The sequence below is a fragment of the Polyodon spathula genome, chromosome 23 (assembly GCF_017654505.1).
Source record: "Polyodon spathula isolate WHYD16114869_AA chromosome 23, ASM1765450v1, whole genome shotgun sequence".
Classification (NCBI taxonomy): Eukaryota; Metazoa; Chordata; class Actinopteri; order Acipenseriformes; family Polyodontidae; genus Polyodon; species Polyodon spathula.
The window spans coordinates 15,090,780-15,118,199 of record NC_054556.1 but is presented as its reverse complement, the minus strand read 5'-3'; the positions used below and the strand labels follow the sequence as shown (position 1 = coordinate 15,118,199).

General features: G+C 40.5%; 1 protein-coding gene across 8 annotated transcripts in view; it reads right to left on the bottom strand.

Moving 5' to 3' along the window:
- Positions 1-5,242: 5,242 nt before the first annotated feature.
- The window catches only part of itpr1b (inositol 1,4,5-trisphosphate receptor, type 1b), a 164,437-nt gene continuing 142,259 nt past the window's right edge, over positions 5,243-27,420 (bottom strand). For all 8 annotated transcript variants that reach the window (XM_041225064.1, XM_041225066.1, XM_041225065.1 and 5 more), the window contains 3 exons: positions 19,702-19,862; positions 9,264-9,425; positions 5,243-6,375 (listed from right to left, as the gene is read on the bottom strand). In XM_041225064.1, coding sequence (XP_041080998.1) covers positions 6,289-6,375; positions 9,264-9,425; positions 19,702-19,862 — 410 coding nt within the window. In that variant the 3' untranslated portion in view covers positions 5,243-6,288. The remainder of the gene's footprint in view (positions 6,376-9,263; positions 9,426-19,701; positions 19,863-27,420) is intronic.

Genomic DNA, 27,420 nt, shown 5'->3' with positions numbered 1-27,420 from the left:
AACATGTGGTAGAATGTCATCTTTTTTGATGGCTGTAGGAAGCTGAAGAAATCTGTTACTGACGGTCAGTTCTGTCATACAGAGTTAGCAGTACACCTTACAATATATGCTTCAATTTCCTTTCATAAATCAGTTGAAATAGCGGTGATAAAATACCTGTGCGTGGCAGGGTAGCCAAAGTGAGGAGACTCAGTCGGAAAGTGCAACAAGTAAAATACTTTTAATTAAATAATAAAACACACAAAACAAAAGGGCACGATGGCCAAATAAAAAGATCTAAACAATAACTAATAAACAACTAACAAAAACATTGCTAACACACACTCACTCAGTGCTACCAAACAGGTCCTCTCACTCTCCCAACCACACTCCTTTTATACAGGTGCCTGGACTAATTGATTAATTAACACCTCATTAGTCCAGGCACATTCCACGCATTCCTCACACAAACTCAATTATTCACAGAGCCACCCTGCAGACTCACTCACGTCCACTCTAAACACAAAAACACGCAGACAGGCTGCACCCTGTCATACACCTCCCCCCCATGTGCAAAGCACAATACGGCCTAGAAGGCCACCTCCCCCCTCCCCTAAATACCCAAAGTTTCTTCTCAAAGTCCAGGTAGAAGAACAGAGGCTTCACTTGGCCCAACTCAGCGACATCCCCAGGCAATGGCAGGCAGGTGGCATCCCTGAGCGACGGCAGCAGCGGGCCCTCGGGAGGCGAACTCGGGAGGGGAGCCCCTGGCCATGAAGGTGGTAGCTGGAACTCCACTTCTTCCTCGTATTTTGTAACTGGTGGCTCCCCAGGCAATGCGAAGCAGCAGGCAACCGCAGGCGAAGTGGGACCTTCAGCAACCCTTGAAGACAAAAAGGAGACACAGGCAGCCCCGGGCGATGCGGAGCAGCAGGCAGCCCCAGACGATGCCAGGCAGGCATCCTTGGGTGGAGTGAGGCAGGCATCCCTGGGCAGAACGGGCAGAGCTCTAGCAGCAGGCAGAGCTGGGGCTGCTGCCGGTTCCTCCGACAGCGAGGCTGGTAGCGCTGCTGGCTCCTTCAACAGCAGGGGTAGGGCAGGTTGGGCTTCCCGCTCCTCCCCCTCCAGCTCACAGGATTGTAGCTCCTCCCCTTCCGGCTCTTGGGATGGCAGTGATGGCTACTCCCCTTTCGACTCTTGGGACGGCAGGGACAGCTCCTCCCCCTTGTACAGCATGAGGCAGATGGCCACCGTGTGCCCATATGCCCCACAGCCGGGACACAACTCTGCCACGAGGCTCTTTAAATTATCTTCCCAGCTGTTATCCCCTACCCCCTCCTGCCGTTGCTGCAGTTTCTATTGCTGCTTTCCTCTCTCACTCCTTCTCCTCTCCTGGGCCGGTTCCATTTTCAATTTTTGTTTTGTTTTTATATAAACAAAAGTCCCTGCACCCCAGCTCTGAGTGCCCCGGCAGGCGATATCCAGCTATTCACATCAACTGTGGCAGGGTAACCAAAGTGAGGAGACTCAAGAGTCAGAAAGTGCAGCAAATAAAATACTTTCAATTGAATAATAATCAACACACAAAACAAAAGGGCATGATGGCCAAAATAAAAGACACACAAAACAATCTAAACAATAGCTAATAAACAACAAAAACACTGCTACCAAACAGGTCCTCTCACTCTCAGAAACACTCACAAACTAACACCCCCAACCACTCTCCTTTTATACAAGTGCTGGACTAATTGATTAATTAACACCTCATTAGTCCAGGCACATTCCACGCATTCCTCACACAAACTCGTTTACTCACAGATCCACCCTGCAGACTCACTCACATCCACTCTAAACACAAAAACAAACAAAGAAAGGCTGCACCCTGTCACACTATGACATCATTGAGGGCTATAATTTAATTAAGTTGCCTCAATTATTAACCAATACATAATAAAGGCTGTCATTTTATCAAGGAGTTCTGGTGATGAAATAAACCCACAAGCGCATTCTGGACAATGATTAATCTGACCTAAATTATTTAAATTACATTTTGAATCTATACAACACAATTATATACCAGTAATTTGCAATTTGAATTAAGAACCCATCAGTGAATGGATTGCATATACAATCATATGCGGATAATGAAAAACTTTTGTTTATTTACATCATCCAAACAGTTTAATCCACTTTCTACATTCACGTGTGTAGCACTATAACATACTGGGTAATGTAACACGTAAAAAGTAATAAAATTATAACATAATAAATAGTAATGTTTTATTTACCTTGAATCCTTAGAGTTGAAGGCCAGGGTGTTGTTGACTGGTGACAGTTACGCTAAGTTAACACGGAGCTACGAGACCGCATGCGCATACTACTATGACTAGTACTTGAGACAAAGCTAGAGATGAGGCTGGTGGGGGGAGATGCTGGCGAGATGGGAGTGCGGAAGAATACACAAGATGGCACGGAAGCAAATGCAGATGTGTCTCATGTTTCTGTGCATAACTGTGGTTGGCAAATTGGTATACAAAAGGAAAACCATGTATATATGAATTCCGTGGTTGGCGAGGGATTACTATATATATATATATATATATATATATATTTTCCCTTTCAATTCGAATGACAACCATTACCGAATGGGAAGAGCCTCTCTGACCGTCAATCACTGAGCACATATAAAAAAGCTGCCTTATTAGGGCCCTGCTGTGAGGACGAAGTCCCTCCCACCTCCTGTTGAAGAGGGACGTCCCCACAGTAGCACATCGCCATTTTCTCTCTCACTTCACTGATACAGGCCAGATTGCGTTTGCCTTTTTTACCCACAAATTTATAAAAACTCCACGGTAAAATCCTGACGTCAATTTAGTGACTAGAGCTGGTTTTGACCTCTTCTGAGATTGCCGGCGGCCATTACTCTTTTTTTACTGAATGAGGCCTCATGTAGTTGATATACCGTGTGAGGAGCCGTTGTGGTGCTGCAAGGAGACTCTGCGGTCTCGCGGCGTCGTCCTCTACTCTGATTTAATTGGTCACAGCTACCAAAAATAAATAAAAACAGCGCGTGCCTAGTGCTCCTCTCACACCTCAGGCTTTCCTAGCACAACTGCGCTTGCCCTCGGCGACCACGCCGACTGAATCGGCTGCATACCCCGGCATCAACCGCGGTTTTTCCCGCCGATTGCGAGGTTGAGAAAAACAGCACCTACCCGGCCCTGATTGACTCGACACCGGTGAACCTCTTCGGAGCCGTCTACAGACCGGCACCGACCGCGCTCTTTCGATGCAGATCCCAGTACTGATTGATTCGGCACTGGTGAATAGCTTCGGGGCCGTCTACATCCCAGGGGACAGGTGGTCGCCACTCAGGCACCGCTCCCCTTCTCCATGCAGGCACAGACAATCCACTTCACAGTCGCCTCAAAGGCGCCCAAGCTCAGCCGAGTGGTGCTTCGTGGAACTAGCAGAGACTAAGGGCTCAGCAGACCATGCTGGAGACCCTATTAAAATCACTGGGCAACCACAGCCCCCATAGTCTTGTTCCCCATCCCCACTGCCTAGACCCCGTAGCCCAGGCGAGCTGTCCTTCACGGCGTCCAGATCGGACATCTCGGACCCAGCCACCTCCATCGGGCAGGCCACGGTAAGGGGCTCCTTACCACCGCTGCTGCATGTGTCGCAAAGGGAAGAGTTCCGGGCACTCACAGCATGCCCTCCCTTTATGCCAGGACTTCCTGGAATTGGCGCGCTCCTCCTGGAGCAACCCAGCGTCTGCACCCTCAACCTCCACAACAGCAGAGTCTCTGTTGCAGGAGCCCAAGAAGCGGGCCTAGGCACATTCCCCACTATCGGGGACAAGGTCATGGTTTTGGTTATGTCTGGCGGAAACCAAACATTGCATTCCACAACAAGAACCCCATACCAACGGTCAAGCATAGTAGTGGTAGTGTCATGATTTGGGGATGCTTTGCTGCATCAGGACCTGGACGACTTGTCATAATTGAAGGAACCATGAATTCTGCTCTGTATCAGAGAATTCTACAGGAGAATGTCAGGCCATCTGTCCGTGAGCTGAAGCTGAAGTGCAGCTGGGTCATGCAGCAAGACAATGATCAGAAACACACAAGCAAGTCTACATCAGAATCGCTGAAGAATAAGAAATTTAAAAGTTTTGGAATGGCCTAGTCAAAGTCCGGACCTAAACCCCATTGAGATGTGGCAGGACCAGAAACAAGCAGTTTATGCTAGAAAACCCACAAATGTCACGGAGTTGAAGCAGGTCTGCATGAAGGAGTGGGCCAAAATTCCTCCACGGCGCTGTGAGAGACTGATCAATAACTACAGGAAGCGTTTGGTTGCAGTTATTGCTGATAAAGGTGGCAATTACTTTTTCACATGGGGGCATTGGGTGTTGCATAACTTTAATAAATAAATAAAATAAGTATCAACATTTGTGTTACGGGTTCACTCGGGGTCCCTTTTATCTAATGTTGGATTTTGGTTGAATATCTGATAATATTCAGTGTCAAAAATATGCAAAAAAATCAGACAGGGGGCAAATACTTTTTCATGGTACTGTATACCTATCTGGAGAGAGAGAGAGCCACACACACATACACACAGTATTACTTAAATTTGGTGCCGCAACATTTAAATTGATCAAAATGACTGCAGCACTTACTAGGGCAACCTTTTAATACTATGATTTTCAAGCAGTGTAAGTGGCTAACCTACTACAGTACATTTATCAGTGAGTTAACGAGAGCCTATTAGGAAGGAGTTGGAAGGTCAGGGGAGTACTGTACCAGCAAATCAGGAGTGTGTATTGGTTGTTAAGGGGTGGGACAATGCTGGTAAGTCCAGGAGTGTGACGTAGATGTTTTTCTGCACCAAAAATTACCTCTGAATATCAGCTTGATTTCCGTAAAACCTGCTTTGTGGATTGTAAACATAGTTCACCTCTTCACACAGGAGGTGACAAGGTCATTCCTCCATAACCACATTTGTTCCTTTTTAGTGATGACTGCAGGCTTACACAAAACAGAAGTCTTTACTAGTTGCAAAACACCCATTAGTACGTATCGGATAGACGTGGGAAACACAGATGCTAACCCTGGTCACATGACCCGTTAGAGACTAATACTTTGGAAGCTAAAAACGTTTTAAAACTTTCCTGGAGCATATTAAGAGGATAATTGCGCTCTAAAGAATGTAGTTGGTGAGCAAAAAAACAAAGAACTGAACGGGGAACGGGAAAACTGCTTCATAAATTTTATTAAATAGATTTAAATGCATTTACAACTTCAACAGTACTCTTATAATATTAGTGCTGTGTGAACATTTACTTCAGTAACACTGCTCTTCCTTCAGCACACAGAGGTTCCTGTACAAAACTTGGCATACAGATATACAAAAACAGGTCTTAATTCAATTTTGTCAGCCAGAAAAAAAAAAAAGTGTACATTGAATTAGCAAAAACAAACAAAATGACAGTGGCTCTTTCACAGGTAGTATGTCAGTGCCCTGCTACGGGTCTTAAAGGGACAGTAACAAAATAGCCATGCAACTGGATCCTAACAAAGCACTTTGAACATATTTGCAATTAAAAAACATAAGGCTAACCCATCTAATTAGGAGTTTAAATGCTGTAAGCTGTGTAACTTTTGTCTTGGGACCACCTTTCACAACAATTAGCACATGTACCACATTTAATTATACAGATCAAATAAGACTTACTATATACATACCAGCAGGCACAGGAATTACCTAAATATTCTTTAATTGTATTATTAAAACTGCTAAATTCAGGATATCTATATTTGCAGCACTTTTTAAACTTTTCTTTACAAGCTCACCAAGTTGTATATACAGGAAGAACTAAACTAATTGTACACCATCCCTTTAAGACACCAGCTACACATTGCAGTGGTTGCATATTAAAGTATTGCATGTTATACAAAAATATGACATTAAACACAGGTTACTCTCCTCTATTAAAATACAAAATCTCTGAATTTTCTTCAAAACAGAATTCAGTCACTCATCAGGCTTTCAATCATCATGTACAGTCCTATTTTCAAGTTCATCCAGTGAATGCCATTTTATTTACTTAAGGTTTTGGCAATGGTCAGATACTTTAGGAAGTATTTAATCTAGTTGACCTAAGCTCTAGTATTTGTGCTAGTCTTCTGGTGAACTACACATTCACACATTTCCGTCAGTAGTTCTAATGGATTTCTGAAATGGCTCCATTGCTTTGCCTCAGCCCCAGGTGCTCAGAAGGACTGGATTTTTTTTCCATGCTCAGGCGGGTTGCTGAGGGTTCACGTTCATGTTGGGAGGGTGTCCCAGCAATCCAAGCCTCTGCTTCTGCTTTCTCTGCTCCGTCATCTGGAAAGAGTGAAAGATGGAGAGGTTGACAAGGGGCTAGCTGGAAGTCGCGATGCTGCCGTGCTGAAAGCATCACATGCCTCGTTGTGTTCACACTTCCAGCCCACAATTTACAAAAATAAGCAGCATCTTCCCCAGGTTGTTTCTTGTTCAAAGAAACAGAAACTGATGACCGTGCGCAGTATATGAAAACACAGCTGTCACCAAATTCGACTAGCCAAAACCCATTTGACAAACCTGGATTAATTTAACCGACACAGAAAAGATGCCGTTCCATGTTGTCATGATTACACGAAACCAAAGGGGGGGAAAAAAAAAAATGGAGAAGTATAGAATATAGGAATCTAAAAAACTCTTAACACTGGTTTAGGTATCCATTATATGTGATTATATAAAACAAATGGAAAACGTGTAGAATAACTTGCAAAAGCAAAAGCAGCCCCATACAATTGGTGAGACACGCATAGAAGATAAACAGAACTGAATAGACAGGCAGGCAGGTAGACAGACAAACATCTGTTATAATGGATCATCAATAGGCAAAATGTGTATAATAGTCTTATTTCTAATTATAATAATTGTTAATAGCATAATTAACATGTTTATAGATTGCTTATAAAACATACCTAAACTAAAAAGTGCTCCAAAAACTCAACCTAAGGTTACAAAGTGCAGACATTCACCACTTTGACAATGCTAGAATTATTGCAAAACCACCATCTCGCACACTACAGTTCCAGAGTTTCAATATGTTATTAATGATGTTCATTTGTGAAAGAAACATATAAAAGCATTGAGAGAAATAATAAATCATGTATTTATACAGACTGGTGCTCCGTTTGTTTATGTACGGTTTCATAACACTTTGCTGTTTATGCACCGAGTGTCTATGATGTTTGTTCCAAACCATAAAAATGTGAAAAAAAGCAATTTAACTTTTAAAAGTCACATTACAGGAAAGACAAGACTTACAAAGTCACCCAGTAAATGTAGCATATTTTACTAAATTCCTATAGAGCATGTTTAAAAACTCAATGCAGTTAAAAATGAGCTGCGTTTATAAAGCTACTGTTAATTGAGAGGTTAACAGTTCCAGGTTAACTCTGTTCAGGTCTGCTCCCAAGGCTCTTGGGGTGATGACCCCAAGCCCTGTATGATAATCCCTCTCAGGAATGCAGCTATTCTGGACTGCCTGCACGCCTCATGTGACTGTCCCCAAACAGGGTCACAAGGCAAGAAAAGGTCTGTATGCCAGTTTCAAACAAAAGTCATTACAGAATATATATAAAAAGCATCAAAAGAAATCCAGTATGGCACAGGCCCAGGGACAGTTCTGACAGTCACAAGATCAAACCGTATTAAAACTTACGAAATGAAAACGCAGGCCTTGTTACAGAAGCCAGCATGGACCTACACAACTTGAATCTGCGCTTCAAAAATGAGATCACGACATCAGGAGGCAGCTTACTCAAATGTTTTTTCTGCTCCAGGCTACAAACTGCTCTGCGCAGAATATATTCAGATACTCTTGTGGTGTATTCTTCACCGATATGGGAAAATGCCCTGAGCCATTTCTCCTCTTACTTAAAACCTGTAGTAATTTTCATATTCATAAAAGCATGTTCATGCAAAATTTGTACACCGTAACTCTAATCCAGGTGGAAAGTTAAATGAACACTGTCTGGTGCTTATGTAAAGTAATGCAGCTAAATGCTTTAGCGTGCCATTGTCTTCAGAATGTGTTCAGCAGTTTTTACAAGGAATATCAGAAACCATTCCAGAACTTTAGAGAATTTGTGTTAAATAAATAGTTTCTCAGACTGTTGATATCAGTAGCCAAAACTAGAATCATGCCAGAGCTGTGGTGTGCAATATGAGACACCAATCTCCCACAGGCAAGACATTCTTTAGGTGGCGATGGTGTCCGAGAAGTTAATTGCTCCCTGTACATTTTTACTGGCAAGCCCCAGAGATGTCCTGCAATTGTCTTTACACATTCTCATTGTCCGAGTATGTGACTCACACCTCTACTGTTTTAACAGCTTCCCCCAAAAACAAACTTACTCAAAATGAACCTGTAAAATACTAGCTCTAATAAATGCACTGAAGGTGTTTAATAAAATGGCCAGCCTGCACAATTAATCTTGAACCCTGTCATTGCCTTTAAATGACAGGTCATGTCGCTGTCCTGTTTCACCTGTGCCAATAACAAGCGGTCTTGTCATACACAGGTTTTAACAGTGTGCAACCTACAATGCTAAGCATGCTGTCAGCAGGAACAAACTTTCAATTTGAAGTCAAAAGGTTAGCCAATTACTAGTTTTAGAAATACTGCCCCCTTCTTCCATGGCACAACAATGTGCAGTGCAAAGCCATGCCCAGTCACTCCTCCCAGCATGCCAGACCTGTGGTGCTGACCACCTTGCTTATTGCCATATTTTCCTTCTGTCTAGACCACAGCTTTGCAAACACAAATCTCTAGTTCCTTATAAGCAATTCTCTTTTTTGTTTCCTTTTTAAAACAGATCCAGATTCAATGATTACCATTGGTGCTGAACTTTTGTGCTTACTCACAGTAGTGTGGACATTTATTAGAACACCTCAAGGATTTGTCATTTCTATCCTTTATATACCTACCTGCGTGAAAACCTCTGGGTGCGAGAACTTCAATTCAGTAATACCAGTGATATAGAAACAATAGGCACTTGTGTGTATAAATGATAGATCTCTTTGTGCTTTAATATTAGGCATCGTAAAACTTCTAAAAAGTATGCATTTTACCATTTGTGGCTATGCGTTCCTTTTCTATTACTATTTTTAGATTAAATGCGTGTGTGGCATAGTAATTGCTAAATTTTACATTTTAGTGGTTATCTCCCTGGACCCACCTGATCTTTCAGTTCGGTAAGCTGGCCTGACAGATTGCACACCAGCTTCATGGTGGACTCCAGCTTCTCCTGCAGGTTACGGATCTCATTCTGCTCCCCTTCCGCATCACTGCTGACCAGGGACATGGCGCGCATGCGTGGGAACCAGTCCAGGTTGAGCTCCTGTAACACAGACAACGAGGTCACTCACAAATCTCAGCACAACAACAACGGGACCCCCCTAAAGACAAGACCAGAATTCTTACCTGCTGTGAAGTTAGATTCAATATATACATGTCAAACGTGTAGTTTTGAAAGAACCACATTCTAGTATTTAATTTTTTAATAAAACTGATTTTTTTTTTACTTTGTGTAGTAAGCGGTGCTTTCAGATAGCGCTCCACTTCCTTGGTCACTTCAGCAGGAAGTGAAACTGTTCCCACCCCTTCAGAAGCTTCTTTACGCAAGCAGCTGCATCCTCTATTGACTGACATGCTTTCAGCCAGTAACAAGCCTTGCCCCCAAAGACACTGCTGGGGTAAAATTACCCCATTAGCTTGCATACCGAAGCCCATTGGCTGCCCATGGTCTCCGACACAAACCTGCATGTAACAAGTCAATCCAAAGAGGTTTATATGTACATGGGTTTCTAAACTATAGTTTACATATAACCTAGTCTTTCCACAGTTTACTCGACTAGTGCTTTAGAATTGCAGTTTAAGGTATGACTGACAGCTGGGGGGGGGGATATTTACTGCCCGTGAAACCCGCTCAGACCCCTTGTTCACCAGATCTCTTGGTATCCCTAACTAAGGACAATAATTGTCTGCTCTTCAATTGGAATATATTCACCCGAAAAAGTCCGTAGGCAATATACTGGATTTGCCAGACAGTGTTCAATGGTCTTTTTGTAAACAAAAGAATGCTAAAAAAGGCAACAGTAAAACGAGCTAGGCTAGCAACAGTCAATTTATTATGTACTTATCACAGGACAAAAACAGCAGCATTTCCTGCTTAAAAAAAACAAATCCAAAAATGTTTCTCTTTACAACATTGAAGTAAACAAGCCCCAGCCTGCTGTGTCAGTCCTCGTCTTCATTAGTACCAGGTTACACAAGGTGCAGCTCAGATGGTTCAGTCTTCCTCTGTATGTAGAACACTCTGCTCCCAGAGGTACATTCTAACTTGCCTCACAGCGCTGCCTTGTTACTATGGCAACACTTTAGGAGAATGTGCAGTTGAATGTTGTGTGTGAAATGTTATTAGCAAATGCATCATGGTGATGTAATAATTATGTAAATATGAATTTTTTGACAAATGATGTTCAATACATTCCTGATTGGAGTGCCGTTTGGTGAACTGAAGTGCACCACTTACCTAACAGCACTGCTACAGTGCTGGGACTAAATATCAAGATTCTTATACAGTTATGTAAAAAAAACAAACAGGTTGTACAATTTTCATGTTGTGTATCATTTTACTGAAGGAGTACATGTTTCTTTAGATTGATGCATTTACACATTTTATAAAAAGTACTAAAGTAAATTTAGTAACTTACCACATTTTATAGAAATACATTTTCTTGGCGAAGGGTGATTAGTAGCTTTAAAAACATTTGTCCAGAAGACTACTTTCTCCCACTCGCAAGGACAACGTCATCACAACAGCTGTTTATGACTCAATGCCTTAGGCTGACAGCGTCAGCCAAGTTTGTTGAAATACGTGGGAAATGAGAAAACCAGCAGACATAGCACACAGTAAAATATCAAGTTTAAAATAAATAAGCTCAGCACTGCTCTGTTCACAACCAACCCCCACCAGTTTGCCAACTCCTAGAAATTGGTGCAAATGAATTAGTGGTAAGCAACCAAGTACAACCCTTAGGTAAATACAAATAGAGCTATCAAAATATCCCTGTGACCTAAACTGACTGGATAAAAAAAATGTGCAAATTATATGAAAACCACCACAGTCTGTGTTAAAGTCACTGTTAGAAATGTGGTTCACTAGATACTGGTAAACAAGCAAGTGTGACACATTTTAGGTAGACAGACATTCCATTGTATCCCAAGATTTGCATACTCTCAACAAACTTAAAGAATGTCCTTGCCAAGTTTCACTAGAACTGGATAAGTGGTCCTACACATAGTGAGAATGCACAGGGATTGCAATAAGACTCCTATTGCACAGCAGTTTCACCCACTCCAGCTTTTAAAACAAACTTGATTAGCCAAAGTATATAGGTAACAAGCTCAGGTGGGTCTCATTTAAAACTCACAGCAAAACCAGGATTGGACGGGAAAGGCTATGCAACGGCAACCTGATTTTAATACCTGATGTATGTATGGATACCCCCAGTTGCTTGGGATAATAAACGAGCCCCACTTCAATGCTCTACAGAACACAGCAAGCACAAAGCCATAGGTAGTGTACAGTATAGAAGCTACTCAAGACTTAACATTCTACTCCTGTGCATTCCCCTTCCAGTCTCTTCCTCATTCAACGCTGGCCGGTTGCATACCAATGGTATTGTGTACTGTCTGAACAGGCCTTGCTACAAGCCTGGCAAGGGGAATGGGGGCCTTGCATAGAGGCTTTCTGTTCCCGTCAACATAGCCACAGAGACTCTTTCATCTCAAGGGCTCTGGAAACCGCAATAGGAAGCAGCCTCACCACACTGACAGCTTTTCTGGTTAGCTCTCTTCTAGGTAAGAGAAAGGAGTGGAAAAGTCCCTACAACGCAAACATCTCAGACGTGGGGGCGTGCTGACCAGACTTTCAACTGTCCAACAGTGCAAAAAAAAATAACCAACAGGGAAAATCATGGATCTGTTACACATGACATTACTCATTCCGAGAACACGACCAGTGCATTTATCTGCAAGTCTTCATGCGATACACACTGCCACTTGTACTCTGATTTACGGTTTCAACTACTGCAACACTTTTTTTAACCACATAAAATTTTTCTAGTTTGCATTCATACTAACAAAGGTTTTTCACAAAATCAATGTAACCATTTGAGACCACACACACTAGGTAGAACGTATCAACTATTCCCAGCAATAATTGTTAGCAAATGTTCACTTTAACTTTAATAGATTAGCCTACCCTTAATAGGCTGGTGGCCTCAATACTGAAGCTACAGAGTTTGAAACATTTTGGTTTTGATTCCAATAGTTATCACAATTTTCATAGGGTTTGGCAGTTTACAGCATGCTGTTCATAGAGAGGTAATTTAAACAGCAGTTTGATACATTGGGGACTGCTGAAACAGAAAATAGGATTATCTTCTAAAGGGCCTGTCCCTAGCTCTTGGCAAGAAAACTGACCTGCGAGGGTCCCGAGCCTGACTGAGGAGATCATTCACAAGTTGGACCAGGCCAGAGAACCACACAGTCCCCTAGGCCATTTTTGGGGCGACGCAAATTGTCTTAAGGGCGCACACAGGCAGAGTGCCGATAGTGGCCCAGGAGGCTCCCTTCAAGCAGCTTTGGTATACAGCTCAGTGAGGTGGTCACACAAGGCTAAACCCTGACAGTAGTGGCTATTGTCCCTGTACTTGAAGGAGAACTCTCAGGTTTGCATGCATTATTTTCAAGTGTTCCATTACTGTTTCACTTCTAAAGTCATTTCACCTAAACATGTCAGTCATGACTTGGTATATCTTGGTAGACCTAAACAGATATTGTACTTGTGATGCCACTTAATTGACCATTAGCTACCAGCACAGAATGACTGGGTGGGATACATTTGCAGCTGTGATTATTATAATGAATGTTTAATGTTTGTGGTCTGCTTCCAAAAAATCATTGATGATAAACCAATTCATAAAAATCAGGTCGAACAATGTTTTGTTACATGCACAGCAATTTGGATGTCATTTCTGAAACACCCTCAGAAACCTGCATTTTAAAATCACAGCAGAAAAAAAAAAAAAAGTGTTTTACATTTTATCAGAAAGCCAATATTCTTCCCACATCCAAGAGGGCATGAGGACAAAACAAGAACTTAAAGGGCTGTTTGGAAATTCAGATAAACTGTTTTGCAGATACAATGAACAGAAGCCCTGCTGTTAACGTTGCATGCCCAAAGTGAGCCAGTAACACAAACCTTATAACACTCCTTAACTGAGCTTTCATCAGTCCTAAAGAAAACAAAATGTCCCCTCTGTACAGACACCTCGACTGCATAACATCCTATATTGTACTTCCTTTTTTTTTTTAAGGACCTAAATTCAAAAGAAAGGATGTTGCTGTTTTGAGCTCAAACAGAAGCAATCTAAATACAGGACGACAGAAAAAGGACTATTTGGATATGAAGTGTTATCTGAATTACTTGGAGGTATAAAATTGAAAGTTTGTTTTAGCAAGATCTATTTAACTCACAAAAGACCATATACTCTGTGGTAATTGCCCTTTCGATTATAATAGACCTCATAGACCAGATGAGAGAACCCCATTTCTACTCATCTATCACATGACCAAGATTTAAAACATGCTAGTGGTCTCTGGAGGCAAAACAAGCTATAGCGCATACTATATAGATATATATACACACACATACACACACACACACACACACACACACATATATACAGTGCCTTGCAAAAGTATTCAGACCCCTGACCAATTCTCTCATATTACTGAATTACAAATGGTACACTAAAGTTTCATTCTGTTTGATATTTTATTTTTAAACACTGAAACTCAGAATCAATTATTGTAAGGTGACATTGGTTTTATGTTGGGAAATATTTTTAAGAAAAATAAAAACACTGAAATATCTTGCTTGCATAAGTATTCAACCCCTACACATTAATATTTGGTAGAGCCACCTTTCGCTGCAATAACAGCTTTAAGTCTTTTGGGGTAAGTATGTACAGGCTTTGCACACAGTGTTAGAGTGATTTAGGCCCATTCTTGGCAGACTTGCTCCAGGTTGGTTGGACGACACTTGTGGACTGCAATTTTCAAATAGTGCCACAGATTCTCAATGGGATTGAGATCGGGACTTTGACTAGGCCACTGTAGGACATTCACCTTTTTGTTCTTGAGCCACTCCAATGTTGCTTTGGCCTTGTGCTTGGGATCATTGTCCTGCTGAAAGGTGAATTTCCTCCCGCTTCTGTTTTTTAGCGGGCTGAAGCAGATTCTCTTGCAGTATTTTCCTGTATTTTGCTCCATCCATTCTTCCTTCATTTGTAACAAGATGCCCAGTCCCTGCTGATGAGAAGCATCCCCACAGCATGATGCTGCTACCACCATACTTCACTATAGGGATGGTGTGTCTTGAGGGATGGGCAGTGTTAGATTTGCGCCACACATAGCGCTTTGAGTTTTGGCCAAAAAGCTCTATCTTGGTCTCATCTGACCACAAAACCTTTTCTCACATTGCAGCTGGGTCACTCTCATGCTTTCTGACAAACTCCAGACGTGCTTTCAGATGGTACTTTGAGTAACTGCTTCTTTCTTGCCACCGTCCCATACAGGCCAGTGTTATGCAGAGCTCTTGATATGGCTGACTGGTGCACCATTACTCCACTCCCAGCCACTGAACACTGTAGCTCCTTCAAAGTGATTGTTGGCCTCTCTGTGGCTTCTCTCACAAGTCTCCTTGTTTGAGCGCTGAGTTTTGAGGGACGGCCTTTTCTTGGCAGTGCCTGGGTGGTTTGATGCAGCTTCCACTTCCTGATTATTGCTCTAACTGTGCTCACTGGGATATCCAAACACTTGGCTATTATTTTGTACCCTTTCCCTAATCTATTCATTTGTATTACTTTATCTCTAACTTCTGTAGAATGCTCTTTGGTCTTCATTTTCCTTCAGATTCACAGCCTTACCAATGATCCTTCAACAGTGGGGCTTTTATCCAGAAAATGTAACAGCAACTTTAATGGTTCACAGGTGGAGGCCAATGGTAAGATAATTGTGTCCTCGTTAGGGCAATTTCTTTCATCAGTGCAAACTGGGAGCTTCCACAGCACAGGGGTTGAATACTTATGCAAGCAAGATATCGTTTTTTTATTTTTCTTAAAAATATTTCCCAACATAAAACCAATGTCACCTTACAATAATTGATTCTGAATTTGTGTTTAAAAATAAAATATCAAACAGAATGAAATTTCAATGTACCATTTGTAATTCGGTAATATGAGAGTATTGGTCAGGGGTCTGAATACTTCTGCAAGGCACTATATATATATATATATATATATATATATATATATATATATATATATATATATATATATATATATATATATATATATATATATATATATATATACCACATACATACACACACACACACACACTCGTCAAAAGACCAACACAATTTGACTTCAAAGATTGGCATGTCAAAGATTTTAACCAAGAGGTTTCTTTGGTTTTGCCGATAGTGGCTTTGATACCAAACACAGGGCTAGCCTTAATATTGAAGGAGGCTTTATAGTGCCGTTAATAGCAGCAAAACAGTGGCCTTAAACTTATGGGTGAAAAACTTCCACCGTAATAGAATATAAAGTACTTGGCAGTCTACAGACCATAGCTTAGGTACAGTTAATGGATTCATGTGGAATATTTCTTCTCAAACTGGCTGCTGACCAAATCACAGATCATGAATTTTACACCTAATTACACAAGTACACACAGGATTTAGTAAGCTGAATGTAAGAAGCAAATAAAATACCTCTTGCCTTGTGTAAACATTTGAACTGCATGCAGGTCAGTGGAAGCTGTATAAAAGTGCTCCCGCTCCGAGCCCAGTGAAGCGGGCCAGTGGAAGCTGTATAAAAGTGCTCCCGCTCCGAGCCCATTGAAGCGGCTCAGTGGAAGCTGTATAAAAGTGCTCCCGCTCCGAGCCCAGTGAAGCGGGCCAGTGGAAGCTGTATAAAAGTGCTCCCGCTCCGAGCCCAGTGAAGCGGCTCAGTGGAAGCTGTATAAAAGTGCTCCCGAAGCCCATTGAAGCGGCTCAGTGGAAGCTGTATAAAAGTGCTCCCGCTCCGAGCCCAGTGAAGCGGGCCAGTGGAAGCTGTATAAAAGTGCTCCCGCTCCGAGCCCAGTGAAGCGGCTCAGTGGAAGCTGTATAAAAGTGCTCCCGCTCCGAGCCCATTGAAGCGGCTCAGTGGAAGCTGTATAAAAGTGCTCCCGCTCCGAGCCCAGTGAAGCGGGCCAGTGGAAGCTGTATAAAAGTGCTCCCGCTCCGAGCCCATTGAAGCGGCTCAGTGGAAGCTGTATAAAAGTGCTCCCGCTCCGAGCCCAGTGAAGCGGGCCAGTGGAAGGCTGCAGCACTGATGTGCTCCACTGTGACAGCCAGCTAATCCTCTCACGTGACTCCTCACAAGACTGCGAACCCTGGTTACATAAACGAGAACTAGGACGCAGCAAGCACCGACCCTGAAGTAAATTATGACAGTGGACCATAACAAAGCCAAAAGATTTAAATACAATTAAAATTTTAAAAAAAAAGGTGCCAAAAGAAAAAAAAAAAAAAGCACATCTTTAAGTCTGAACTCACTACTCAAAAGGTAAATAAGGTATTAAAGAAAACAAAGAAACTCAGCCCACTAAGAATATAAAAACACAAGTGTCAGTGCTATCAAACAATTGGGACACCAGGCCTTTCCTAAAACCTGGACAAAAAGGGTTTTTTTTAATAGAAGAAAAAACACAACTTATCCAAAAATGATCACATTCACACAATTACAATCTCCCCAAATCTTGCAGCAGTGCAAAGGACAACAGTCCCCAGCCATGATCCCACAACTCTTGGAATCTCACCCTGCACTTTAAGTGGCAGCATTTTCAGTAAGGGGAGAACGTTTCAATCTAATGTCATTACCTTTTAGAAGGCAGGGAATGACTAGTGCTGCAGGTCTGGCGAGATTTTTTGCTATACAAGACAACAACACAAAACCACTCTTACTAAGGACTTCTAGCAGGAGTGTGAAGTGGTTATAGATTAGTTTCTTATACACTCTGGTGGTGGAATGAGACACGGAGAGGCTTGGATCAAGTGCTCCTCTGACATGGGTGTCAAGAACTGACTGTTACTCCAAATGCAGGGGGACAATTTCCAAGGCAGAAGGGAAGTGCATGTGATGCAGCTGCCACCTTAACCACAGTGCTTCTGGTTTGTCTGGGAGGGAAGGTCATGGGAACCAATCCCTAGTCTGAAGGAGAGTCTAAAACCAGAGTATCACTGGAGTGTAACTTGGACAGGAAATACCACCACAAGTCCCATAGATCCTGATACACTGATAGAAGTAGAGAAGTGTTGGGACTCAGCATGCAAATCCCAAGTTGTCAGTAAGGAACTACAGAAGTCACGGGTCAGTCACAATCTGGATGACTTAACGCGACCACTGGCCAATTATTCATGAACACAGATTGGGAACTATTGGATTTGATATTCATAGGGCTACAGTAAGCACACATACCTGAAATACATTATGGGTGTCAAATCTTCCAGGAGAGAGAGAGAGGGAGAAACACACAATGTGCTGGTCACAGGGGAGGGAGCAGAGCAAAGTAGCTAAGACTGAAAATGTATGGTGCTAATTGAAGCAAGGCAAACATTTTTAGCAGTTTATTCTAACAGTTGTTGCACGTAGCCTATACACTACAAATACAAAGCAAATGTGTATACAACCTACAATAACAAACACACTGTGCACAACAATTGCAAAAACCATTTAATTTTACAAAGTGCAAAAAGCAGCTAAATAAAACCTTTAAGTTGTCGTGCATAAGGGCATCTGTCAAGCAAAGGGGGGGGGGGGGGGGGGGGGGGGGGGGGGGGGCTCTGCTCCTGCTGCCTTCAAACCAAAACTAAGCTTATTCCTGTGCTAATACCTATATATAATCCAGCTAAATATTTCTGCTCGTTTTCACTGCATTCTCAGGTACCGCTAACCAAAGATATTCTATTTATTTATACTCTAAATAGAATAATTGAGCTAACCTTGAAAGTATTTGCGCTACATAAAAGGTCAAACTGCATTCAAACATTGAAACGCGAGTCGCTATTGAAACAATCTTTAAAAAATATCAGTGTTATATAAATGTGTTGGCTGTAAAAAACAGGCAGACTTTTTTAAAAGCAACCCTGGAGTGACTAACTCAGCGACATTTTCAAGTTTTGTAAACCTTTTAAAAGTTATGTTGACATACTATTGAAAAGGAATGTGGAATTTCCACATTTTGCTGTCTAAATCAATAAAGGCCCAGTCAGATCTGGAACAATAATGATTTTTAAATATTGTTCCAGTTCAAATGAATGGAGTTGGTCACACCACAACGTTTACTGTAAAAGATAACTATAGCTATCGTTTCGATTGCTTTCAGAGCAATTTTTTCCTGCTACAATGAATGTTTCTGGCCAAATCAGGCCTGTGTTAAATGTGACGTCACCACCTACCTGGTGTTATTTTTATGTATATTATATATATTTCACAGTTTCCAAAATATTTAAGACTGAAAACCTACTATAGACGGAATACTCCCACCCATGGGGTCAAAAGGATTTTGGCTAGATGAAATGTAAAAGCAATTTCCGACATTTATGGAAATGTTACCACTATCAGACATGAGAGAAAACATTCAATCAAGCTTCCAAAAACCCAATCTCTGTTATGCAGACAAAGCGCATGTCTGGCTTGAAAAATAAAATCTAACAGTTCTGTCAATATTCCCTTCATAGAAACAACATCTGACACTTGTTTACAGCTCTTTTCTATAACAGTGCTTGAAAATTGCCTTTAAAAGGCAGCCTGGCTTTAACAATGCTTCTATAGGGAACAAGGCAAGGCTTTGAACTGAGGTTTGCAGATGTCCTTCAAGGAGAACAGACAATTTCTTTGTCAGCTTGTCATGTTCCAGACAGACACATCTGCTCAAACACACATCTGTGTTAATCATGGAGAACATCTTCAAAAAAAGTTATGCCACGTTTTCCCCACAGAACTGATGTTAAAGCCAAGTTGACTTGTGATATAGAAGAGCTGAAGATATGATTTCTTACAAAGGTCATAATCTCCACCTTTATGGAATTTCATTTTAGTGGCCCCAGCATAGTGAAGGGACCTCAACATTCCCCAATTACTGCAGCTTAACAATACATTAATGTCAGAATACGATATGTTATGCATCTTGATTCACGTGATTGTTCTGAAGGGCTCCTTGTATGATGCATAATAATATTAAATGGTAATGATGATTCACCATTTTGTTGACATACGAAATGGGCTAGAGAGAAATTATGTATTCACACCGACTATAAACACAGCTATTCTTCATTCAAGAACCACTTGGTGAACTGCAATAAGATGTGTTGTGCTTTAAGTATTGTATCACAAGACACAGCTCTATTATGATATGACAGATCTAAAGCAAGCAATTCCAATCCCTCGATGCATGACGGAATTGCTACAGACCTGGCCAGGCTGCACTGCTCTTACCTTGATCATTTCTGCAACATAGCTTTCAGGACCAGTGTATTCAGTGGAGTCCTTCACTTTTACCAGGACAATGAAGCACAGGTAGTGCCACATGTTGTGTTCCACCTTGATATGTTCTTCAAATGTCACTGTCTTGTTATCAAACTTGTCCCGTTCCAAACCTTTTTAGAAAAAGACAAAAAACAATTACATTTTGCAGCTTATGAATGCATTAAAACAGAACTATTTTATGAGAACAGTCTGTTTCTAAACGCCGCAGCACCCAGACAGACATATTGCTATTTTCGAAGTCCTGTTGAATAAAGAATTAATCTTTCGTTTTATTGATAAACTTATCAGGTTATAAATGGCCTTAGCTCAGATTGTAATGAGATTAATGTATTTGGTCCCTTATTGAATTTATCAAGTCTTTTGTTCTGATTGGAGAGCTTAACAGTCAGTTAGAAGGTAAGACACAAGGTCAGCTACCAAGGTAATGCCTGATAAATCGGCCTTTATGATTAGAAATTGGTAAACTGTGCCTTTATTGCCTTCTATATTTGAGGTTAGTCTGGCTATATTAAGTAAATCAGAACAAGTTGCTACCAATAGGAATTCCCAATCTCACCGGATTTCAAACCTTAGACATTTTTTCCTGATGGTTTTTATTTTCATTATGCTTCTAACTACTTCTACAGTAACTGAAGAGAGCCCACGTCCCTCAAAAGAAAAAACAAGTGGCTTCAGCATATGTTCTTGCATTATCTGATAATGATTTTTCCATAATCTAAACTGCAAACAAGCTGTTACCATATGGTCACAGCAATGCTAAGAGTTTAACTGAATTATAACAATCCTAATAAACACTATCAAACAATCATAATAAACCACCTTGATTATTGTCGCTTGTGTTGCCTTCTCCATGGTGCGATGTTGCAAACAATTACTGCGAGACTGGATATGATATTGAAAACGTTGAATTTCCACCACAAAAGCAGCTGGTTTTAGATCCATGTCTGGGAAACTGACTGCAAACGCCATTTTTTTTCTACTGTCACTCAAGCCAGGTGAAGTCTTTCTTCCACTCAATTTTCATCTACTGTTTTTTTTCTCTAACTTCTTTCTCTAGCATTTGTGATTTTGGCACTTTCCTTGTGGCTTGTTGGCTGCTTAGTTGTAGAAAACCTGAATTGTAAGTAATGTGCCATGTCAAAGGCAACAGCACTTCTGTACATAGTCTCAGATTCTCACTGTACAACAAATATGGATGGGAAAGTTCAATTAGTTCAATTATGCAGTTATCAAAAGGGGTGGGGATGTACTAATATGTTTTAAAATGAGCAAACTAGTGCAATTGTAAAAATTTAGTTTTCAGCTTTTTGGCACACTGGTCCTTTTTTCCTGGATTCCATGTGCACACACACCTCAAATTATTGGCACCCTTGATAAAGATGAGCAAAAAAGGCTGTATAAAATACACAGGTAATGAGCTATATTTTATGCTCAAATATGGAAAAACTTTCTACTAATACAACTGCTCAGAGAACATTTAGTTTTAACAAGAAATACTTTCTCTAAAGAGTCTCCAATAAAATCAAACAAAATTTAATCTGCATTAACATTCTACTTTAAGTACAACTCTGTCTCAAGGAACTGTATTGTGGCCTTCCACGTCGTCTTGTTTCACTGGTTTAAAAATCCATTTGTCATCCATCACCATGGGGAAAGGCAAAAAACTCACAAATGGTTGTTGACCTTCATAAATCAGGCAATGGGTACAAAGTTGGAGAATTACAGAACTTGGTTGCATCTTGGGGTCACCAAGTCTCCAAATCTACAATTAGACGCCACCTCCATGCCAATAGCCTATTTGGGAGGTTTGCCAGAAAAAAAGCCTTTATTGAGAGTAACCAACAAATGTAAGCGTCTGGAGTTTGATAAACGGCACTGGCACTTGGATTGGAACAGGGTGGTATGGTCAGATGAGATGAAAATAGAGCTCTTTGGCCACGCACACCAGCAGTAAGTTTGGCGTCGAAAGAAGCATGCGTATGCAGAAAAGAACCTCATACCTACTGTAAAACATGGTGATGGATTTCTGATGTTATGGGGCTGTTTTGCTTCCACTGGTCCTGGGGCCCATGTTAAGGTCAATGGCATCATGAACTCCACCAAGTACCAGGACATTTTAGCCAGAAACCTGGTTGCCTCTGCCAGGAGGCAGAAACTTGGCCGCAAGTGGATCTTCCAGCAAGACAATGACCCCAAGCACACATCAAAATCCACAAAGAAATGATTAATTGACCAAAAAATCAACATTTTCCAATGGCCATCTCAGTCTCCGGACTTGAATCCCATTGAAAACCTGTGGTTTGAATTGAAGAGGGCAGTCCATATGCGCAGACCAAAGGATACCAAGGATCTGGAAAGACTCTGTATGGAGGAATGGTCCAAGATCCCTCCCAATGTGTTCTCCAATGTCAAACTATAGAAAAAAAGCTCAGTGCTGTTATCCTTGCAAGGGGAGGTTGCACAAAGTACTGAAAAAGGGTGCCAATAAATGTGACACTCGTTTTTGGAAATAAATTTATAAATTTGAGAAGTGTGTAATTTTGGTTGACTCCCCTGAAACATTACTAAAAGTACAATATATTCCACATGTTGAAAAATTACAAAATATCCTTACCTGTGTATTTTATACAGCCTTTTTTGCTCATCTTTATCAAGGGTGCCAATAATTTTGATACAGACACACATACATACACACACTAAACAAATGGGCCTGTGGTGCTACAAAACTAGCGGCCTCGAGCCATGGCACAAATCTAATCTTATAAGAATTAAGGGTTATTTAGAAGCAGGCAACAAATATGCAAATAAATTCTGCAGGGTAAGAGCTATATCTAAAAACGTCCTCCTCCAAGCTGAAGTTGTTTCAATATGTTCAGTCTGTGTTCTGGTGCGATGCTCATGTCTCCTCCCACATTCTTTTCACACCTCCGTGACAATGGCACTCAGCAACCTCACGTCATTACTCATTCTAATCATGCATTTCTTAGCCAAAGTACCTCAGGAAGACTAGGAAACAACCCATAACAGAATATTGTATACATCTGGGGTCACTGATAAAGTCTTAGCATTTTTAATTCTGTGAAGTAAACAGATGGGCAACAATACGGGAGTGAACAACAGACACCAAAAATGATTCAGACATCTACTCCAAGCTAATACCAGAAATATTTAGTAAAAAGACCAGGTCGTAAATTCTGTTTAAAAGAGCAATTTAATGTAATTGTTTATTTCAGTTCCTTACTCTAGCATCTGAAATCCTTCTATATGGTTCTAAGTTCTGTTGCTCCAACATTACATCATGCTATTTCTATAGCTCAAGCTAGTAAGGTAAATTTAGAGATTTTACGTGCGTGAACTGAGCACCCTTCCTCATTGCATTGCAATCATGTGACCTTTACAGTCTGCCTATAGAAATGTACAATGGGTGGGGCTGGCAGAGTTGAATGGTCGCATTATCACATGCTCTGAATGGGATGAGGAAAGCTGCTCAGTCCAGGCACATAGGATTCTCCAGACAAGCTCAAATCAACTCAAAAGCAACAATGGAGCAACAACCCAGAACCCATGAAATAAGGGAATATAAAAAAGGAAATTTAAAAAGGTCACAGTTCACACCAAGAATCATTCTGACATTATTCTGATACCTAAACTGTTTAAAAGGGTTGAATAAGTGCAGCATCACCATGATTCCTCCAACACTGATATGACTAACGGTTCCAGGAAAGCGGTATAGTCCTTGTTCACTATAGAGTTTAAACCACAAAACCTTTCCACTACCAGGTGGTGTGCCAGACATTGTATTTTTACGAAATCACAACTACAAGTAAATTATAAAAGGAGTCTTTCAGAAACTTAAAATGGCTGCTTTACGGGTATACACATTATATTGTTTTATTAATTTATTGAGAAGTCCATCTTGATTAGATTTACTGATATACAAGGCATACTATATATCTTTCAAGACCAACAGTCTATTGCAGTGGTTACTAACCTGAAGTCCGTAAGTAAACTCCAGGTGATCCTCAAACTCCCAAAATGTGGTTACACAGTTCTTGCAAAAGCCCATTTCTACAGGACTCACACGTGGTGCAACTACAATATGTATTACTAAGCAACACAACACACAGCTTTAACCACACTATATATAATAAGATGTACATAGTTTCCAGAATTAACAGTATCCGAAGGCAGTATTCAAAATTGCAGAATACAGTACTCTAATGCCCTAATGTCTCAGTTCACTTGCAAATGAAAATGCACAAACTAAAAATCTAAATATATCACAGTATCTAGAACTGTTTAATGATATGATATGGGATTGATTTTATTCTTAAAAGGGCGGTAAAATGCTACTGACGCGTATCTGGGAAACTGGTAAGAGTGCTGACTGTTTCAGCTCCATTTATTATACGGGTTAATTCAGCCAGGTTTAATATGTCACAAAACAATATGCCAAAAGGAAATTATCTTAACACTACTGCAGGAAACTCTCCAATGATTGAATTTTTCAAATTGCTTCCTGCCCACCCCATCTTCGTATCCCCATGTATTTTTTGTATGTACGTCAACCTGAGTTAGCCACAAACGCAACAGGAACGGCCTTCAGTAAGTTTAAATGCGAAAGTGAAGATTCAAGCTCAGGGATCTCATTAGGTTAGGTACGTTATATAACTACATGTACTTATAAGCCTACAAATTACACTGAACAAAAATATAAACATGTAAACTGTTGGTCCCATATTTCATGAGCTGAAATAAAAGATCCCAGAAATTTTCTATACGCACAAAGCTTATTTCTCTCAAATTGTGCACAAATTTGTTTATATCCCTGTTAGTGAGCATTTCTCCTTTACCAAGATAATCCATCCACCTGACAGGTGCGACATATCATGCTGTTTAATCAGCTTCTTGATCATTACACAGGTGCACTTTGTGCTGGAGACAATAAAAGGCCATCTAAAATGTGTAGTTTTGTCACACAATGCCACAGATGTCTCAAGTTTTGACGGAGCGTGCAATTGGCATGCTCTGCAGGAATGTCCACCGGAGCTGTTGCCAGAGAATTGAATGTTCATTTTTGTAGCCATGCCAGCCCAGGACCTCCACATCCGGCTTCTTCACCTGTGGGATCATCTGAGACCAGCCACCCGGACCAGTTCTTCGGTTGTACAAACCCACAAACTGTCAAATAGTCTCAGGGAAGCTCATCTGCGTGCTTGTCGTCCTCACCAGGGTCTTGACCTGACTGCAGTTTGGCGTTGTAACAGACTTCAGTGGGCAAATGCTCACCTTCGATGGCCACTAGCACACTGGAGAAGTGTGCTCTTCACGGATGAATCCCGGTTTCAACTGTCCCAGGCAGATGGCAGACAGGCCACAATCAACAGCATGATCAACTATGCGAAGGAGATTGTCACGCTGCATGAGGCAAACGGTGGTCACACCAGATACTGACTGGTTTTCTGATCCACGCCCCTATTTTTTTTTTGTTCTGTGACCAACAGATGCATATCTGTATTACCAGTCATGTGAAATCCATAGATTAGGGTCTAATGAATTTATCTCAATTGACTGATTTCCTTATATGAACTGTAACTCAGTAAAATCTTTGAAATTGTATGTTGCGTTTATATTTGTTCAGTGTAGTTTCAAAATGCAAGTGGTCCATGGGAAAAATCCAAACAAAAGGATGTACCTTTCTTTTGTTATTTAACCTCTCACCCAAAAGTTTCCATATATATTTATTTGAAAATAAGCTGGTTATAAAAAGAGTTCTTCCAGCAACTTAATTGGTGCTGCAGTGTATGGGGGGGGGGGTAAGATTCTGTCTCATTCTTAACTGCTAAAGATTATTAAAAAGAGATAACCATGGAGTATGTTTTTCATGGATTTAACACAATAAGACATATTTTAAAAATCATTTCCTAGATTCATTAAGTTGAAAAATTCATGTTAAATGTTTAAATGAGAAAAACAGAGTGCTGAAGAAAACTTGGGTTACATTTAGGGCTTCTAGTTTTTGGGTTTTATTTTTGATCACATGATGTCCCTTGAAACATATTTGAGCTGATTTGCTTTCTTAATCAAACAGTAATTCCAAAAGGAAGTTGTTTCTTTTTACCTTCATATCTTTTAGAGTTAACTATCAACATGCATTGATCTCAGCTGATTCTATTTGAACCTGCAATTTGTTCTGGCTCTAATCGCCCTTATTCAGCTTATTAATTTCTACTGCATTAGTTTCTAGTAATGCGTCACAATTTAAACAATCTGGTATTCAGTTAAGGCTTAAATTTAAAAGGGAGAGAGAGAGAGAAGGAAAATAAAAACCAAAAACTAGAGGCCCTAATTATATTACAGTTATTTGGTTCTGATTTTTTTTTTTTTTTTTTTTTTTTAAAAATGAACAGGCAATTTAGTTAAAGACTTGAGTAAACGCTTTAAAAATAGGGCTAAGAATCTGTTTGACATACTTGTACATATTTATTTAGAATGGCTCCTTTAACCAAATGGTTTACTGAACTGGTAAACATTTTTAATCTACTTATAGCATTGCCTCAAATTTGTAATTAGATTATTACCCATTTAACATTGAAAAAAGTAACATTAAAACATTAAATCACACCTATAATCTAAACACATTTTCTGTTTGTACTGTAACAAAATTACCTACAACTAAAAGGTTTCATAATTTCTCCCAAACTATTATCATATGATTACTTCACACACAAAAAAAAAAAAAAAAAGGTAATTTGCCTTAATATCTTCAAATGGCTTCCAAAGCATAACATCCTTATGGAGTTATATAAACAACTCCGTACAGAGTCACCCAGAAATTTCAGCTTGCTGCTCAGATTTCTTATTGATAGTTTTATTTTCCATAGCTACTATCCAACAACACAGAACAAAGGACACCAACAGCACCTTGTAAGAAAAGTACACAATCCAGACTCCACACATCATGGAGGGCGATTTTAATGACCTAAAAACAGTGGCGGACCTAAATACAAGTCTACTATAATTCAACCAGATTCTGCGGAATTCTGTGGTATTTTAATAGTACATAGTAATGTTAGTAAGACAATAAACTAAAAGAGAGTAAAAGTTACAGCTGAAATTATACAGAGTTAGGAATGGCTGTATTTAAATCCATCTCTGTTTAATAGACCTCTGCTTGTTCTACAATCCCAGGCAGCTTTGACCATGGCAAGAGACTTTGTCTACAAGATACCACATGACTGGAAAAAATCAAATCAAGACCAACAACAAATGTTGGCGAATTAAATACTTCACTGCACAGACGTCCATGTGATTAGCAGTTTGGTGCTCGTGATATGATTTGTTTTTAAATCAGGTCACAAGAATCCAAGCACTTAAATGTAGATTTTATGAAATCCTTGAACACAAAAAAATTACAAACACTCACATGATCTCTCAAAGAAACTGAAGTGATTTTGTGTTAAAACATGGGTGTCAGGCTCAGTCTGACTAGCAGACATGAAAGATATGCTGAACTATGGAGCGAGGACTGCCCAATAACACGAGTGGCATGTTTGGCATCTTGGGTCATCCTCACGCAAAGCGAGAGTTATCACATAGAGAACCATTTAGTACCTCTTTATACAATGCGTGACAGAAAAAAAAACAGACTGTTTAGACTGAACTTGT